Genomic DNA, 18271 nt, shown 5'->3' with positions numbered 1-18271 from the left:
TTTTAGCCAGCCAAGGTGTTATTATTGCTGCCTCAGGGCGCCCCCCCCCAGCGCCCTGCACCCTCAGTGACCGGAGTGTGAAGTGTGAGAGGAGCAATGGCGCACAGCTGCAGTGCTGTGCGCTACCTTGGTGAAGACAGAGTCTTCATGCCGCCGATTTTCCGGACCATCTTCTTGCTTCTGGCTCTGTAAGAGGGACGGCGGCGCGGCTCCGGGACCGAACACCAAGGACTGGGCCTGCGGTCGATCCCTCTGGAGCTAATGGTGTCCAGTAGCCTAAGAAGCCCAATCCGGCTGCAAGCAGGCGAGTTCGCTTCTTCTCCCCTTAGTCCCTCGCTGCAGTGAGCCTGTTGCCAGCAGGTCTCACTGAAAATAAAAAACCTAAGTCTATTCTTTCTAAGAGCTCAGGAGAGCCCCTAGTGTGCATCCAACCTCGGCCGGGCACGAATTCTAACTGAGGCTTGGAGGAGGGTCATAGTGGGAGGAGCCAGTGCACACCAGGTAGTCTGAAATCTTTCTAGAGTGCCCAGCCTCCTTCGGAGCCCGCTATTCCCCATGGTCCTTACGGAGTTCCCAGCATCCACTAGGACGTCAGAGAAATATTTTTCAAAAGGCTATCTACCCTTCTGTCTGTGACATCATTTAGTGAGGTAGATGACAGTGGTAAAGCAGATTTATGCACGAGTCGCAGAACATGTGCATCTACTTTTGGAGGAACTTCTCTTTTCGAACAATCCACAGCTGGAAATAGATAATAAGAATCCCATCTCTTAGGAATCTTATACTTTTTACTGGGCGCTGCCCAAGACTCATCCATCATTTCTGTCAGCTCATCTGACGCTGGGAATTCAGCTTTCACTGATTTTGTTCGTTTAAATACAGGTGCTTTAGATTTTAACACTGTCTTGGCTGGCTCTTCCAACGAGAGAACAGCTTTCACAGCATTAATAAGTTCAGCTACATCATCTGAACTAAAACTCTGCAACTGATCATCATACGGAGTCGAATCTATTGTCTCATCGTCCGATGTATCATCTTGTGTAGTCTGCCACATAGACGTATCTGTCTTAGTCTTAACTGTCTCTTGGTTGCTTGTAGAGCAGGGCTGGCCAAACCAGTCCTCGAGATCTACCAACAGTTCATGTTTTCCAGGCCTCCTGTAGATCTGTAGAATTGTCAGTTAGGAATGAATGCAGCACATCTTAATTAGTAATGATTACACCTGTGCACCAGCTAGGTGGTCTGGAAAATGTGAACTGTTGGTAGATCTCGAGGACTGGTTTGGCCAGCTCTGTTGTAGAGGCTACTGGAACCAAGCTGTAGGAAGGGAGCTGCATGTATGGGTTCATAGTGTAACCTAACCCCTGAGGTGGTGCTACTGTAGTTAACTTGTCCGCTATAGAAGATAGAGTCTTTGCGAACATATTCCATGGTGGCTCTGTTGGTGGTTGAACCAACTCCTGTCTTTTACTTCGCTGAAAAGCGAAAAACAGTTTGCACACAAACCCTCATAAGTGACCAATTGATTCATATCAATTACCCCTGACTTACAAGATAAGCATGTTAGGGCTATGGGAGTGCTTGATAAATTCTCATCACTTTTGCCGCTCACAGACATGATAATAATCTGTTATTGACTGCACAATTTTGTGACTGAAAAACACCCTATATGTCAGTATATAGAGGTGAGATCAATCTGACCACAGTGCACCTGATTTGAGGGTCAGAACAGGACTGACATTACACAGAAAAGTCAGCACACATACTAGCAGTCAGTCACATGTTAAAGCATTAGACATTGTCATATGAGAATACAACCTCCATAACAACTTATACATAAGTAGGAAAATTGTACTTATGTTTTAACTGGCTCTTTTTTTCAACATAACATGCAGAAAACACAGTAATATACAGGTCTCATATGAAATAGGTACTAAAAATTAACAATGCATACTAAAAAGTAGAAGGAATTTTTAGTACTGTATACCCTGCCTCCGGAGAGCGGGATACAGGGAGACTCACCACACTTCCATATCCAAGCAAATACGCTCATAAGACGCTGAGTGGATTCAGACGCTACTGGTGTACACTGCCACTCTTGGTAACTGATAACGGACACGGACGCTGAGCGACTTCCATGTGTATGCAGACGCTAAGGCCTGCGACTCGGTTTGGCGGGTTTTATCTCCAGTGTACACAACCGCAGCGTCTAAGCTGCGACCGAGTACCCTCGTGGTAGCGTCTGAGCCAAAAGTGAGGTCATTCAGTAAATGAAACGAGAGACACGCGGGAACTGGCCATGAACTCGGAGGAGGGACAGCCAGGAGAGCGTCTGAATCCCCCCGTTGACTTAAACTCCCCGGATCGCAGCCTCTACCTTGTCCTGGCGCCTATGATCCCCGGAGCGTAGCACTGTCACACTCGAGATGTTCGGCGCATCAACACACTGTTTGTAGTCTCAACCAAATCAGTGTAGCTGTGTCCTGACCCCTCTAGTAAGAGGAAGTCCATAGACTCACCGTCTCCCCATGCTCCGGCCACAGCCTGGTTACGTCTGCTGGACCTGCTAGAACATCCGACACAGACGCCCGTCGAGACAGCACTGATACCCGAAGGTAAGCGTTGTTGCGACCCGGTGGGGAGTTGTTGGAGCGACTCTTTCTAGAATGCGTTTAAGACGCTGTTAAGAGAAGTTGCTCTAAAAATATAGTAAGTCTATAAAAATAAAATAATAAAAGCTTTAGGCTGCTTTATTCACAGCAGCCCTGTGACCATGCGGCTTCCTGCCGCACCAAGCAAAAAACTGATCTGACTGAGTCAGTGGGCGGGACTATATAGTGGGGGCACAAATGCATCCTGGGAGGCCAGAAAGCTCGTGACCATGTTGGTGCCAATTTCGCTGTCGCTCGACAATATCCCAATGTTATCCTGTGGATAAACCTGTGGACCCAGCCAGAGAAAAATACATTAAGTTTATGTTAGATGGAGTACATTGCTCCTTTTTCAATATTGCATAAAACATGTCAAATGGTTTAAAAAATAAATAAAAGCAGCACATGACATAAACCACATAAATAATACTTACTTGCTGTAGATGCTAGTTAAGTTAAGGCTCGCACCATTGTTTACATGTACTATTCCATTTCTCATGGAGGCCTCTTTTGGATCAACAGCACAAGCTGCTCGTGTTTCCCACACAATGAAATAGCGACAGGATTGTGACTCAAACCTAGAGAAGATACACCAAAGGTCACTTATCAATCATGCATGGATGGAATTCTAGACGGTATCCAAACTATAGGTCAACAATGAAAAGGTCGACATGCATTAAATTGATGTGGTCCAAAAGTCAACATGTAAAAGGTCAACATTGCTTATGGTCGACAGGTACAAAAGGACGACACAGATTTACGTGTTTTTTTTTTAGAATTTTATTCAAATTTTTCATACCATCCACATGGACTACGACTGGGAATAGTAACTGGTAAGCAAAGCAAGCCAAGCGAGGAGACGCGGTACACTAATTGGGGTTCCATGTGCTGTGACGGCAAAAACGACACCAACATGACTTTTTGTCATGTCAACCTTTTCATGTATCCACCTTTTGTCAGGTCGACCTAATGACCCAGTTGACCTTTTTCCATGTCCACTTTATAGGGTCGACCTATTGACTGTAAAACTTTTGCTTCTGCTCTAATGATCCACACCCATTGTACACAAACCAACGGAAGTTTGGCACCTACATATAACTGAAAGGGTTGTAACTTCAATGTGAATTAACGATAATAGGATTTTAATTACCTACCGGTAAATCCTTTTCTCGTAGTCCGTAGAGGTTGCTGGGGTCCACATTAGTACCATGGGGTATAGACGGGTCCACTAGGAGCCATTGGCACTTTAAGAGTTTGAGAGTATGGGCTGGCTCCTCCCTCTATGCCCCTCCTACCAGACCCAGTCTAGAAACTTTGCCCGAGAAGATGGACATCTTCGAGAGAAGGATTACACAGATAGTGGCGAGATTCACACCAGCTCACACACAAGGCAACCCAAGCTAACTAGCTTGAAACATCAGCAACGGCTGAACAGGATTACTTACCAAGTAACAAGACAGTACTTACCCAGAACTAAGCAGTACTGAACTAAATAACCACTGCAGGATAACGAAGCGCTGGGCGGGTGCCTAGCATCCTCTACAGACTACGAGAAAAGGATTTACCGGTAGGTAATTAAAATCCTATTTTCTCTTACGTCCTAGAGGATGCTGGGGTCCACATTAGTACCATGGGGATGTACCAAAGCTCCCAGAACGTGAGGGAGCGCGCAGAGGCTCCTGCAGAACCAATTGACCAAACTTAAGGTCCTCAGAGGCCAAAGTATCGAACTTGTAGAACTTTGTGAACGTGTTCGACCCCGACCAAGTAGCTGCTCGGCAGAGTTGTAATGCCGAGGCACCCTGGGGAGCCGCCCAGGAAGAACCCACCTTACGAGTAGAGTGTCCTTAACAGACGTAGGACGCGGCAAGCCTGCCGTAGAATACGCATGCTGGATAGTGAACCTGATCCAGCGAGAGATCGTCTGCTTAGAAGCAGGACAGCCAATTTTCTTGGGATCATACAGGACAAACAGAGTCCGATTTTCTGCGACGAGACGTCCTCCTCACATAGATTTTTAGAGCCCTTACAACATCTAAGGCCTTTGATGAAATTGAGGAGTCAGTCGCAAATGGCACCACAATAGGTTGGTTGATATGAAATACTGACACAACCTTTGGAAGAAACTGCTGACGTGTCCGAAGCTCAGCTATATCTTCATGGAAGATCAAGTATGGGCTTTTACATGACAAAGCCCCCAACTGCAACACACGTCTAGCAGAAGCTAAGGCCGACAAAGTGACAGCCTTTCACATGAGAAACTTGACCTCAACCTCCTATAGAGGTTCAAACCAGTCCGACTGGAGAAACTGCACCACCACGTTAAGATCCCAGGGTGCCGTAGGCGGTACAAAGGGAGGTTGAATATGCAGAACTCCCTTCAAAAAAGTCTGAACCTCAGGGAGGGAAGCCTATGGATAGGGCCGAAATCTGGACCTTTATGGATCCTAACCTCAGGCCCATATCCACACCTGCTTGCAGGAATAGGAGAAACCATCCCAGTTGAAACTCCACCGTAGGAAACTTCTTGGACTCACACCAAGACACATTTTTTCCGAATATGATGGTAATGTTTAGACGTTACTCCTTTCCTAGCCTGTATCAGGGTAGGAATAACCTTGTTCAGAATGCCCTTCCGAGCTAGTATCTGGCGGTCAACCTCCATGCCGTCAAACGTAGCCGTGGTAAGTCTTGATAGGCGAACGGACCCTGCTGCAGTAGGTCCTCCCGAAGAGGAAGAGGCCTCGGCTCTTCTAGCAGTAGATCCAGAAGATCCGCATACCAAGCCCTTCTTGGCCAGTCCGGAGCAATGAGGATTGCCTGAACTCCTGTTCTCCTTATGAGTTTGAGAACTCTTGGAATGAGTGGAAGTGGAGGAAACACGTACACCGACTGGAACACCCATGGTGTCACTAGGGAGTCCACCGCCACTGCTTGAGGGACCCTAGAACAATACAGCCGAAGCTTCTTGTTGAGACGAGAGGCCATCATGTCAATTTGGGGTACGCCCCAAAGATATGTTACCTCCTTGAACACCTCCGGATGGAGACCCCACTCCCCTGGATGTAGATCGTGTTTGCTGAGGAAGTCCGCTTCCCAGTTGTCTACTCCCTGAATGAAGATTGCGGACAGCGCCAACGCGTGTTTTTCTGCCCAGAGGATGATTCTGGTTACCTCTGACATTGCAGCTCTACTCTTCGTTCCGCCTTGTCGGTTTATGTAAGCCACTGTCGTTAGGTTGTCAGACTGTAATTGAACGGCCTGATTTCTCAGAAGATGGGCCGCTTGGATAAGACCGTTGTATACGGCTATTAGTCCCAGAATGTTTATCGGCAGGCCGGCTTCCAGACTTGACCACCTTCCTTGGAAGGTTTCCCCTTGAGTGACTGCGCCCCAGCCCCGGAGACTTGCATCCGTGGTTAGAAGGATCCAGTCCTGAATCCCGAACCTGCGGCCCTCCAGAAGGTGAGGTAATTGCAGCCACCAGAGTAAAATCCTTGCCTTTGGCGACAGACGTATTCTCTGGTGCATGTGTAGATGGGATCCCGACCACTTGTCCAGGAGATCCAGTTGGAAGGGCCGAGCGTAAAACCTTCCATACTGCAGAGCCTCTTAAGAGGCCACCATCTTCCCCAGAAGACAAATGCACTGATGAACAGACACCCGGGCTAGCTTCAGGACATCCCGGACCATTGTCTGTTTCACCAACGCTTTTTCGTCTGGAAGAAACACCCTCTGCACCTCCGTGTCGAGGATCATTCCCAGAAAGGACAACCTTATGGTTGGTTCCAAATGTGATTTTGGGATATTCAGGATCCAACCATGGGGCAGATGTATTAACCTGGAGAAGGCATAAGGAAGTGATAAACCAGTGATATGTGCAAGATGATAAAGGCACCAGCCAATAAGATCCTAACAGTTAATTTACATATTGGAGGTGATTGGCTGGTGCCTTTATCACCTTGCACATATCACTGGTTTATCACTTCCTTATGCCTACTCCAGGTTATTACATCTGCCCCCATGTTCCTTGAGAAGCTGGGTTGTGAGTTATTGACTGAAACAGCTTCTCCTTGGACGATGCCTTTATCAGCAGATCGTCCAGATACGGACTTATGTTCACCCCCTGCCTGCGGAGGAGAACCATCACTTCCCCCATCACCTTGGTGAAAACCCTTGGTGCTGTTGAGAAGCCAAATGGTAGGGCCCGGAACTGAAAATGACAGTCCAACAGAGCGAATTGGAGATAAGCTTGATGCGGCAGCCAAATCGGGATGTGGAGGTACACACCCTTGATATCCAGGGATACCAGGAATTCCCCCTCTTCCAGACCTGATATCACTGCACTTACAGACTCCATTTTGAACTTGAACTCCCTCAGAAAGGGGTTTAGTGATTTTAAGTTCAGAATGGGCCTGACTGAACCATCCGGTTTCGGTACCACGAAAAGGTTCGAATAGTAACTTGTGTTCTGCATTTGAGGAGGGACTGGTACAATGACCTGTGCCTCCACCAACTTCTGGATGGCTCCCTGTAGGGTAGCCCTGTCTGCCGGCAAACCCGATGTGAAGAACCGATGAGGAGGGAGATCTTTAAATTCCAGCCGGTACCCCTGGGACACAATATTCAGTACCCAGAAGTCCAGGCCGGACGACACCCAGACGTGACTGAAATGTCTGCGTCTCACCCCCACCGGCCCGACCGCCAGGCTGCGCCGTCCACCGTCATGCGGAGGACTTTGGCGCACCTGAAGCAGGCTTCTGTTCTTGGGAACCTGCCGCAGCAGGTTTCTTGGACTTTGGTCGGCCCCCTCTAAAGAAGGTGTTAGCCGGTTTGGTCTTTCTTGGTTTAGAAACCCGAAAGGACTGAGATGCCGGTGAAGAAAAAGGTTTCTTAGAAGCAGGAGCTGCTGAGAGAAGAAAAGGGGACTTACCCGCTGTAGCCGTGGAGATCCATGCATCCATTGCTGCTCAAAAGAGAGCCTGACTTGTGTAGGGTAGAGTCTCCACACCTCTCCTGGATTCTGCGTCGGCAGACCACTGGCGCCGCAGCCACAGTCCTCGATGAGCTGAGACGGACATGGAAGAAATTCCTGCAGCCATTGAACCCAGGTCTTTCATGGATTCCATCATAAAACCTGCAGAATCCTGAATGTTACGGAGAAACAATTCAATGTCACTCTTATCTAACTTATCCAAATCCTCAAGTAACGTGCCTGACCACTTTACTATAGCTTTGGAAATCCATGCACAGGCAATAGTAGGACGAAGTATCGCCCCTGAAGCGGTGCATATGGATTTGAGCGTAGTATCAATTTTGCGATCAGCCGGCTCCTTTAAGGCGGTTGATCCTGGGACAGGGAAAATCACCTTTTTTTGAGAGTCTGGACACAGACGCGTCCACAATGGGTGGGTTTTCCCATTTCTTTCTATCCTCCTCAGGGAAGGGGAAAGCAACCAGAACCCTCCAAGGGATCTGGATTTTTTTCTCTGGATTTTCCCATGCTTTTTCAAATATAGCATTAAATTCTATGGACGCAGGGAAGGTTAGCGAGGCTTTCTTATTGTCAGTGAAGTAAGCCTCCTCAACCTGTTCAGGTGCTGTGTCAGTAATATTCAACACATCTCTAATAGCCTCCATCATCAACTGCACCCCTTTTGCAAGTGATGCGCCCCCCCCCCCCCCCCCTGAGCACGTCCCCATCTCAGTCTGCCGTGTCAGAGTCGGCATCCATGTCGTCTTGAATGATCTGAGCAAGAGCACGTTTGTGGGAACCCACAGAGGGGGAGGCCTGATGAGGTAACAGAACCAGACCAAACTGCCATAGAATTCTGTAAAACATGCGTTGCAGATTCATTCTGAGCAACCCTAGCAGAAATCTGAGAAATCATAGTTTTGATAGAGGATAACCACTCCAGCTCCCTTGCTGATATCTGCGCTACAACAGTGCAATCCTGATTACATGGAATGAGATCATCCTGAGAGGACATGTCCTCAGCTGCATATAACACAGAGTCCCTGAACATAGCTGACTGGAGACCCCAAACACTCCACACACACACACACAGGGTAGGTTAGACAGAGTTTCCCCCCTGAGAATGGCAAGAGAGAAACAGAGATCAGAGCCAACCCACTCACAGCACTGTTATATATAAAGGACACCCCTTATCAGCGCCCACTGTGTACTGTAATAGTTGCAAAGATCTAATTCATCGCCTCCCCCCCTTCTACAACCCCCTGGTACCGCACAGGATAGCTGGAGTAGCTTGGAGGGACAGCTCGGTCAGCGTTTGTGTAAAGGAACTGCAGGCAGGAAAATGGCGCTGAACGCAGCTGGGTCTGCTCTGAGGAGAAGCTCCGCCCCTTGAAGATGGCGCGTCTTCCTGCACAAATTCTTTATACTGGCCTGAATACGGAGGATTGTGATGCTAGCCTGGGGATTCAGTCTCCTTTTAGAGTCTGTGACCAGTGTAGGGTATTAAGTCGCTGGCTCAGGAAGCCCCTCATAGCGTCAATACTGTGTGCCACTGAGCCTTCCTGGAGCGCAGCTGCTCAGAGCTGCGCTCCTACCCTTGTGCCGCCATATCTCGCCTCTTCTGATCTTCTGGCTCTGTAAGGGGGTGGCGGTATGCTGCCGGGGTGAGCGATCCCCTCAGGAGCTCAGTGTCCTGTCAGTGGAGATAGTGGCTCAGACCCCGTTAGTCCCTCGAAGCAGGTAGGCTGTTGCCAGCAGCCTCCCTGTAAAATAATACTCTCTAAATTAAACTTTTTCTAAAGGGGCATAGCGGGAGGAGCCAGCTCACACTTTCAAACTATTAAAGTGCCAATGGCTCCTAGTGGACACGTCTATACCCCATGGTACTAATGTGGACCCCAGCATCCTCTAGAACGCAAGAGAAAAACAGCACAGAAACATAACATAACAAACTTAAATGTCCTTCTAGGCCTTGTGCACTAGAGTCAAAGGGAGGTGCACACACATGTACTGAAGAATGGAGCAGTGAACAGTCTTCAGCTCCCCTCCCCAGCACCACTACATGAGCATAAAGATCTGTACCCTCCTGTCAGTGATAGGATCTGGCACCACCACAACAATAGCGCAGGGAAGCGGACTGAGATGAAAGAGGCAGATATGGGAGGTAGATAGAGATGAGAGTGAGAGAGGCAAGGGAGAGGGGTGCAGAGTACTCCCAATTACCTTTGTAGTATTGGCTTCCCAGTTATATTTGCGCACTTCAGTTCTATCGTAGTGGACAACCTTTGGTCTTTTCCACAAGGGTCTCCATGTGAATAGCTCACAGACACGACACCATCTGGTACTGTAGGTGGAGAGGAGACATTTAAATAGGTTGATTACGTAATGAATTATGCTAATGTACTACTGAATCTTCAAAGCTATGTTTGAGCCACTGAGTTGGACCACTCATGTCTACCAGCCAAAGCAGATACATGGACTGTGGGACAGGGCAACATTCATACAAGGGGAATGTATTCTAGTATCAGAGAGCACTTGTGCCACTTTCTCTTTATGGAGACTTATACAATTGGGATGTTTCTGCTTGAGAAACTACAGAATCCACAAAGTTCATCAAGAAACAGAACAGAAGACACACCACTATACATTACTAATGCTATTTACCTCTGTGATCAGGACAGTTGATGTAAGGTTCTTACAACAATACCATATCTTTGTATACTAACATACTTGTATGTGTAAATGCACAAAACATATTTTATTTTCAATGCCAAGTGTAGCACCAGCTGATGTTTTCTGTGCACAGAGTAGTGCCAGACTGGCACTTTCTCTGCTTAGTGTAGATCTTTCAAAGGAGCTTGGCTCTTATCTGCTCATTATGCCTGCAGAGACACTGGGATTTATAATGCCTGTAATGTACGGCTGTGGTTGCTGTGGCCAGTATACTTTCAGTAGGAAAGCTACTCTACCTGTCTACTCTGCTGTCACTACCATAAAAATTGTATGGCAGACACACCTTACTGTGTCCTAAAGGCGACACACTATACTTACACCATGTCCAGAAAATAAAATGCTAATAAATCAGTTTGACCACATAAGGAGTTATTCAAGTTGACTAATAGTCTTATGAACATGCTTCCATTGTCTTACCATGAGTGCAATGACCATAAAACTAGTCTAGACAAAGAAGGCACTATGACTTACATTTCACCGTTACATTCTGTGTATGAACTTGACCCAAAACCTGAACCTGTCCATTGCTCTCCCGGCACACACTTGCACTTCCCGAGCAGGCGTTGGGCCCTTGGTTCACCCGTTGACAAAGATTTAGATAATACCTACAAAGAATTAAAATAGAAATTAGGGGTGCAATGCTTAATTAACTGTATTATTAAATTCACAATATATCATGCTGCCAATACAGATTACCAGGCATTCAGCATCAGAATACCACTAGAAACAATATACAAGGTCATGTAGACAGAGAAGTAAATGAATAATGTAGACATACAAGCACAGTACATGACACACAAAAAGACGAAACCAAAATTCATCCCGTCTTTCCGTACACACACGCTAGGTTAATTGCGTCCAGCAAAATTAACCCTATCAGTATATTTTTGGATTGTGGGAGGAAACCCACATAAACACAGGGAGAATATAATAAATCTATATGTTAGAAATGGTGGTAATTGAACCCACGTTGTGAGGCAGTAATGCTAACCATTACACCATCCAAACGCTCATGAATCCCCTCTATTTTGTTTTCCCTTCCATACATTTGGAAAACAATAGGATTTTAATTATCTACCAGTAAATCCTTTTGTCGTAGTCCGTAGGGGATACTGGGAATCCATTTAGTACCATGGGGTATAGACAGTTCCACTAGGAGCCATGGGCACTTTAAGTAATTGATAGTGTGCCCTGGCTAATCCCTCTACGCCCCTCTTACCAGACTCGGTCTCGGAAACTGTGCCTGAGGAGACAGACATACTTTGAGAGAAGGATAGATAAGGAAAGTGTTGGGATTACGAACCAGCACACATTGAACAAGAGGAAAGCCATGCTAACCAAACTTGAAAACCGGAACAACAACAGCTGAACCAAACAGCAGTAGTTAAACATGTAACCGTGCAGGAAGAACGAAGCACCGGGCGGGCGCCCAGTATCCCCTATGGACTACGAGAAAAGGATTTACCGGTAGGTAATTAAAATCCTATTTTCTCTTACGTCCTAGGGAATACTGGGAATCCATTTCGTACCATGGGAAAGTACCAAATCTATCAAACCGGGTGGGAGTGTGCTGATGTTCCTGCAGAACTGATTGACCAAACTGAAGGTCCTCAGATGCCAAGGTATCGAACTTGTAAAACTTTGCAAACGTGTTCGAACCTGATCAAGTAAGCTGCTCGGCAAAGCTGTAAAGCCGAGACATTCCGGGCAGCCGCCCAAGAAGAACCCACCGACCTAGTAGAGTGGGCCTGTACAGATTTTGGAACCGGCAAGCCTACCACGGAATAAGCATGCTGGATAGTGAGCCTGATCCAGCGTGCAATTGACTGCTTTGAAGCAGGACACCCAATTTTATTGGGATCATAGAGAACTAACAGCAAGTCCGATTTCCTGTGACGAGCTGTTCTCTTTACATACACCTTCAAAGCCCTCACAACATCCAAAGACTTTGAAGCAGCAGAGGTGTCCGTAACAACCGGAACCACAATTGGCTGGTTGATGTGAAATGCGGACACCACCTTAGGAAGAAACTGCTGACGAGTCCTAAGTTCAGCTCTGTCCTCATGAAAAATTAGGTAGGGGCTCTCGTAAGACAACACCCCCAACTCTGACACACGTCTTGCTGAAGCCAAGGCCAACAGTATGACGGTCTCCCACGTAAGGTACTTCACTACTACCTCCTGTAACGTTTCAAACCAGTCCGATTGGAGGAACTGCAGCACCAAATTGAGATTTCAAGGTGCCGTGGGAGGCACAAAGAGAGGTTGGATGTGCAGCACACCTTTCAAGAACGTCTGGACCTCAGGGAGAGAAGCCAATTGTTTCTGAAAGTAAACAGACAAGGCCGAAATCTGGACTTTAATGGAGCCTAGACGTAGGCCCACATCCACTCCTGACTGCAGAAAGAGCAGGAAACATCCCAGATGAAACTCCACTGCAGAATATTGTCTGCTCTCACACCAAGAGACATATTTCTTGCAGATACGGTGGTAATGTTTAGACGTTACCCCCTTCCTGGCTTTGATTATAGTCGGGATGACCTGGTCTGGAATCCCTCTCCTGGCTAGAATCAGCTGTTCAACTTCCATGTCGTTAAACGTAGCCGCGGTAAGTCTTAATAGACAAACGGCACTGTTGCAGAATATCCTCGCGCAGAGGTAGAGGCCACGGATCGTCGATCAGGATCTCGAGAAGAGTATTGCTTGAACCTTTTCCCTTTTTATTCTTTTTAGAATTCTTGGGATCAGAGGAAGTGGAGGAAACACGTACACCAGTTGGTAGACCCACGGAGTTGTCAGAGCGTTTGCCACCACTGTTTGTGGGTCTTCTCGACATGGAACAATACCGCTTGAGCTTCTTGTTCAGTCGAGAAACCATCATGTCGATCTGTGGATATCCCCACGAGGTGTCAACCACCGGAACACCTCCGGGTGAAGGCCCCACTCCCCCGGGTGTAGGTCGTGTCTGCTGAGGAAGTCTGCTTCCCAGTTGTCTACTCCCGGGAATGAAGACCGCCGACAACTCCATGGTGTGTTTTTCCGCCCAGAAGTGAATTTCTTGACACCTCTGACATTGCTGCACTGCTTTTCGTTTCGCCTTGTCAGTTGATGTACGTTACCGCCGTCACATTGTCCGACTGGACCTGAATGGCCTGATTTCGAAGTAGAAATGAGGCCTGCAGAAGGGCGTTGTAGATAGCCCTGAGTTCCAGGATGTTTAATGGAAGGAGAACTTCCTGACTTGACCATCTTCCCTGAATCTGCACCCCCTGGGTAACTGCTACCCAACCTCTGAGGCTTGCGTCTGTGGTTAGCAGAATCCAATGCTGAATACCGAACCTCTGACCCCTGACTAGGTGAGAGGTCTGTAGCCACCACAGAAGGGAGATCCTGGCTCTTGGCGACAGACTGATCCTCTGGTGCATGTGAAGATGCGATCCGGACCTTTTGGAAGGGCCTCGCATGAAACCTTCCGTACTGAAGCACCTCGTAAGAGGCCCCCATTTTCCCCAGAAGGTGAATACACAGATGCACTGAGATCCGGTTTGGCTTCAGGACAGCCCGTACTATCGACTGGATTACCATTGCCTTTTCCAAGGGAAAGAACACTCGCCGAGACTCTGTGTCCAGTATCATTCCCAGGAAAGGAAGCCTCTGTGTGGGTTCCAGGTGATATTTTGGTAGGTTCAGAATCCGCCCGTGATCCAGGAGTATTCTGGTTGAGAGGCCAATGCTGTCCAATAACCGCTCCCTGGACGGTGCCTTTATCAGAAGATCGTCCAGGTACGGAATTATGTTCACCCCTTGTTTGCGGAGTAGAAACATCATCTCTGCCATCACTTTGGTGAACACTCTCAGTGCCGTGGAGAGACCAAATGGCAGAGCCTGTAACTGGTAGTGACCGTACTGCAGTGCAAACCGTAGATAGGCCTGATGAGGTGGCCAGATCGGAATGTGGTATCCAGAGACACTAGGAATTCCCCCTCCTAAAGACCTGAGATCACCGCTCTCAGAGACTCCATCTTGAATTTGAACACTCGTAAGCATGGGTTCAACGACTTAAGGTTCAGAATCTGCCTCACCGAACCGTCCGGTTTCAGTACTACAAAAAAGTTGGAATAGTATCCCTTGGTTTTGCAGATGAGGTGGAACTGGAACAATGACCTGGGTTTGTACCAGTTTTTGAATGGCATCCTGTAACGTTATACTTGCCTCTTGTGAAACTGGTAAGACTGATTTGAAGAATCTGTGAGGTGGGAGCTCTTGGAACTCTAGTCTGTAGCCCTGGGAAATAAGATCTATGACCCAGGGATCATGGCACGATGTTGTCCAGATGTGACTGAAGAATTTTAGCCGAGCTCCCACCTGCCAGTCTTCCAGGCATCTCGGTCCACCGTGATGCTGAAGGTTTTGAGGAAGCAGAGCATGAGACCTGTTCCTGTGAACCGGCAGTTGCTGGTTTGCATGGTTTACCTCTAGCGCCTCTGGTGGCAGTAGAAGAACCTCTGGGCTTGCCCCTAAACTTGGCAGTCCGAAAGAACTGTAGGGTCCTGAGTAGGCCTTCATAGCTGGGGGAGCTGCAGAAGGAAGGTATGTGGACTTACCCGCAGTAGCTTTGGAGATCCATTTGTCTAGTTCATCTCCAAATAAGGCTTCGCCTGTGAAAGGTTGGCCTTCCACGCCTTTCCTGGAGTTCGCATCCACCGTCCACTCGCGTAGCCATAGACCCCTGCGTGCAGACACTGCCATAGCTGTAGTGCGTGCATTAAGCAAGCCTATTTCTTTTATGGCTTCCACCATAAAGTTCGCAGAGTCCTGTATATGTTGCAGGAGCAAAACAATCTCCCCTTGAGGTAAGGTATCTAACCCCTCAATTAGGTTACCCGACCATTTAGCAATGGTTTGTGTAATCCACCCACATGCTGTAGTGCGTCTCTGGGCCCCCCCCGCAGCTGTATACAAACATTTGAGCGTAGTCTCAATTTTGCAGTCAGCCGCGTCTTTTAGGGAGGCTGCACCTGTGACAGGCAATACAATTTTCCGTGAGAGCCTGGATACTGCATGATAGTGGATAATGCATCCACTAATCGGTGGATTTTCCCAATTTTTCCTATCCTCAGGAGGAAAAGGGAAGGATGATGATAACCATTTAGGGATTTGAAATTTCCTATCAGGACTAACCCATGGTTCTTCAAACAGGGTATTTAGTTCCTTTGACACAGGAAAAGTGGCTGAGGATTTATTTTTTTTATATTAGAATAAGATTCCTCACTCTCCTGTGACCTTATCAAGGATTACCAGAACTTCTCTGATAGCTTCTATAAGAGCCTCTATTCCATGCAAAAGAATACCCTCCCCCACCTCTGAGTCCACCTCACCCTCCTCCATGTCTGACCCTTCATCATCCGAGTCAGACTGCAGGATATGGGCTAAAGTGCGTTTTTGTGGACCAATGGCAGGGGACTGAGACGCTCTTTTCATAAACTCAGTCATAGATTGTCTTAAGTATTGCGTCTTTTTCTCATTCTGAGATAACTTAGTTGAGATTGTGGAAATCATTTCCCTAATGGATTCCAGCCATGCTGGTTCTGCCCCACTAGTCTGGGAAGGGATACTACATTGAGTACACTAGTGAAGGGGAAGAGGGCACTATGCCTTACATGAAACGCCCTCTTTGCCTGACATACTGTGACAGCGCGCGCGCACACACACACACACACACACACACACACACACAGGAAAAGGTTAAATGCACAATTAACCTACAAAGAGCCCTTCCAGGGAGACACAGTGGGAGTACGGAACCAGCGCATGGCGCCCTTAACACTAATGTCAAGCTGTGCCGGGTCGCAGACTAAGTACCTAGATTAGGGACTTTGTACACTTATAATCGCTCCCCACCTGCTATGACCCCCTGGTACCGCTGAGGTAATCTGGAGTCTCTCCGGAGGAGCTGCGCATCCCTGTCAGTCAGCATCTGTGTCAGCTGCAAAGGGAAAATGGCGCTGGTGAGCTGCTGGATCCGCTCATAGTGAAGCCCTTCCCCTTCAATGGCGCGTGGACTTCCCGCTCTTTTTTATACTGGCTGTATGCGTCTTGTGCATAAAATGGAGACAGACTCCATTTAATGGCTATGTTGCCAGTCTGGGTACCGTGTCCGCTGTTCAGTGTCTGTGTCCGTACACAGTGGGAGACGCAGTCTGCCCCGTTTAGAAGCTGTGCGTCTCCATACCATCATGCCGACATAATGGCCGGCGACCCGCTAACCGGGACGCCGGCTTAGTACTCACCACTCTTCATTCTTCTGACTCTGTTAGGGGTGGCGGCGTGCTGCAGGAATGTATGTTCGCTGTGGTGGGGCTTGCGAATAGTTCCCTCAGGTGCTAGTGCCCTGTGAGAGGTTGGGCCATTTTCCCCCCTAAGACCAACGAAGCAAGCAGGCTGGTGCCATCCAGTCCTTCCTGAAAATAAACTCAGAAAATAAATGCAGAAAACTCTTCAGGAGCTTCCAGGGACGTGACCGTCTCCTCTGGGCACATTTTCTAAACTGAGTCTGGTGGGAGGGGCATAGAGGGAGGAATCAGCACACACTATCAATTTCTTAAAGTGCCCATGGCTCCTAGTGGGCCTGTGTATACCCCATGGTACTAAATGGATCCCCAGTATCCCCTAGGATGTAAGAGAAGAATATTTTTACTCCAGTGGTTCCTAAACACAGTCCCCAAGGCACCACAACAGTCCAGGTTTTAAGGCTTAGGCACAGGTGGCTTAAGTAGTACCTCAGTCAGTTTGATTATAAGCACAAGGAGGGATATTCATAAAAACCTGGACTGTTGGGGTACATTGTGTACCTCATTTGGGAACTATTGTCATACTCTATTACTAATAGCAGTTATACAAGTTTTATGACAACAGTCTAAAAAAAAGATAAAGAAAAAAAAGCAATGACATTTCAGACTTTGCGTTTCCTCTTTCGTGCAGCCAAAATACCAACCAAAGCTTCTCAGTGCCTATTAGTCAGTAGCAACTTACTTATTGCCGTTATCAGTGAAATGCCAGGATCCTGTCATTGAAGATAGCATTCTCAGGTCATAGGTCTTGTGGTGCATTATGAACTTGCAGTCCAGCTTCCTCGGAAGACAAGCTAGCTGTGTTTTCCATTCAAAAGCAGCCGAGCATTCGCTGGTCTCACTCAGCAGTACAGGTTTTCCCTTTCCAGCACTTTCATCACATTTGAACAAGATGGTGGACTGTCTCCTGTCTTTAGCTGGAAGTGAACAATTGACACTTACTGTAACGTTTGACTGTAATCTCCAATATCTGTTAACTCACTAACGATTGCTTTTTTTTGTATGAGCTATAATGATAATGAGACCTTAAGGAGGAAGTGTTCCTCTTTTTATAGGATAGTTAATTTTCCCTTACCAGGAGATTGATTATTCAACTACAGTAACTATCCAGATTTTGTAAGGACCATCTGGATTTGTCGAGACCCTGAGCCAGCTGTAGTAATGGTCAGGCCAGCATAACAAGTCAGGTTGCGACTAGCAATACAGAGAAGATATGCAGTTGATACTGATCAACTATCCCAAGAGACTAAGCTGAGCCCCTATTTCATCATACCACTTCCACCTGGATCATCTACAACAAAATAAAAATACTCATTCTGACCCAGACTCTGGTGTAAAATGAGTGTGGACAACCTGTAGTGTAGGGAAAGCTTAGGACTGATGAGACAGGAAACAGGATAAGAGAGAGAGGAAACTAGGGTTAGAGAGAGTGGATGGGTGAGACCAACAGACATGGAACAGAGTACAGAGTTGAGTGTGTGTGCTGGGCTAGAGACAGAGCACAGGTGAGAGAGAGTGCTGGGATAGAGAGAGCACAGGTGAGAGAGTGTGAAGGGCTAAAGT

General features: G+C 47.4%; 1 protein-coding gene across 1 annotated transcript in view; it reads right to left on the bottom strand.

The window, feature by feature from the left end:
• The window catches only part of IGF2R (insulin like growth factor 2 receptor), a 490127-nt gene that overhangs the window by 58183 nt on the left and 413673 nt on the right, over nt 1-18271 (bottom strand). The window contains exons 39-42 of the mRNA XM_063917832.1: nt 17391-17625; nt 10831-10964; nt 9850-9970; nt 3086-3229 (exon numbers count right to left, since the gene is read on the bottom strand). Coding sequence (XP_063773902.1) covers nt 3086-3229; nt 9850-9970; nt 10831-10964; nt 17391-17625 — 634 coding nt within the window. The remainder of the gene's footprint in view (nt 1-3085; nt 3230-9849; nt 9971-10830; nt 10965-17390; nt 17626-18271) is intronic.

Source organism: Pseudophryne corroboree, chromosome 4 (assembly GCF_028390025.1).
Source record: "Pseudophryne corroboree isolate aPseCor3 chromosome 4, aPseCor3.hap2, whole genome shotgun sequence".
NCBI classification, from domain to species: Eukaryota; Metazoa; Chordata; class Amphibia; order Anura; family Myobatrachidae; genus Pseudophryne; species Pseudophryne corroboree.
The sequence above is the reverse complement of the archived record's forward strand: the minus strand, read 5'-3'. Positions and strand labels throughout refer to the sequence as shown.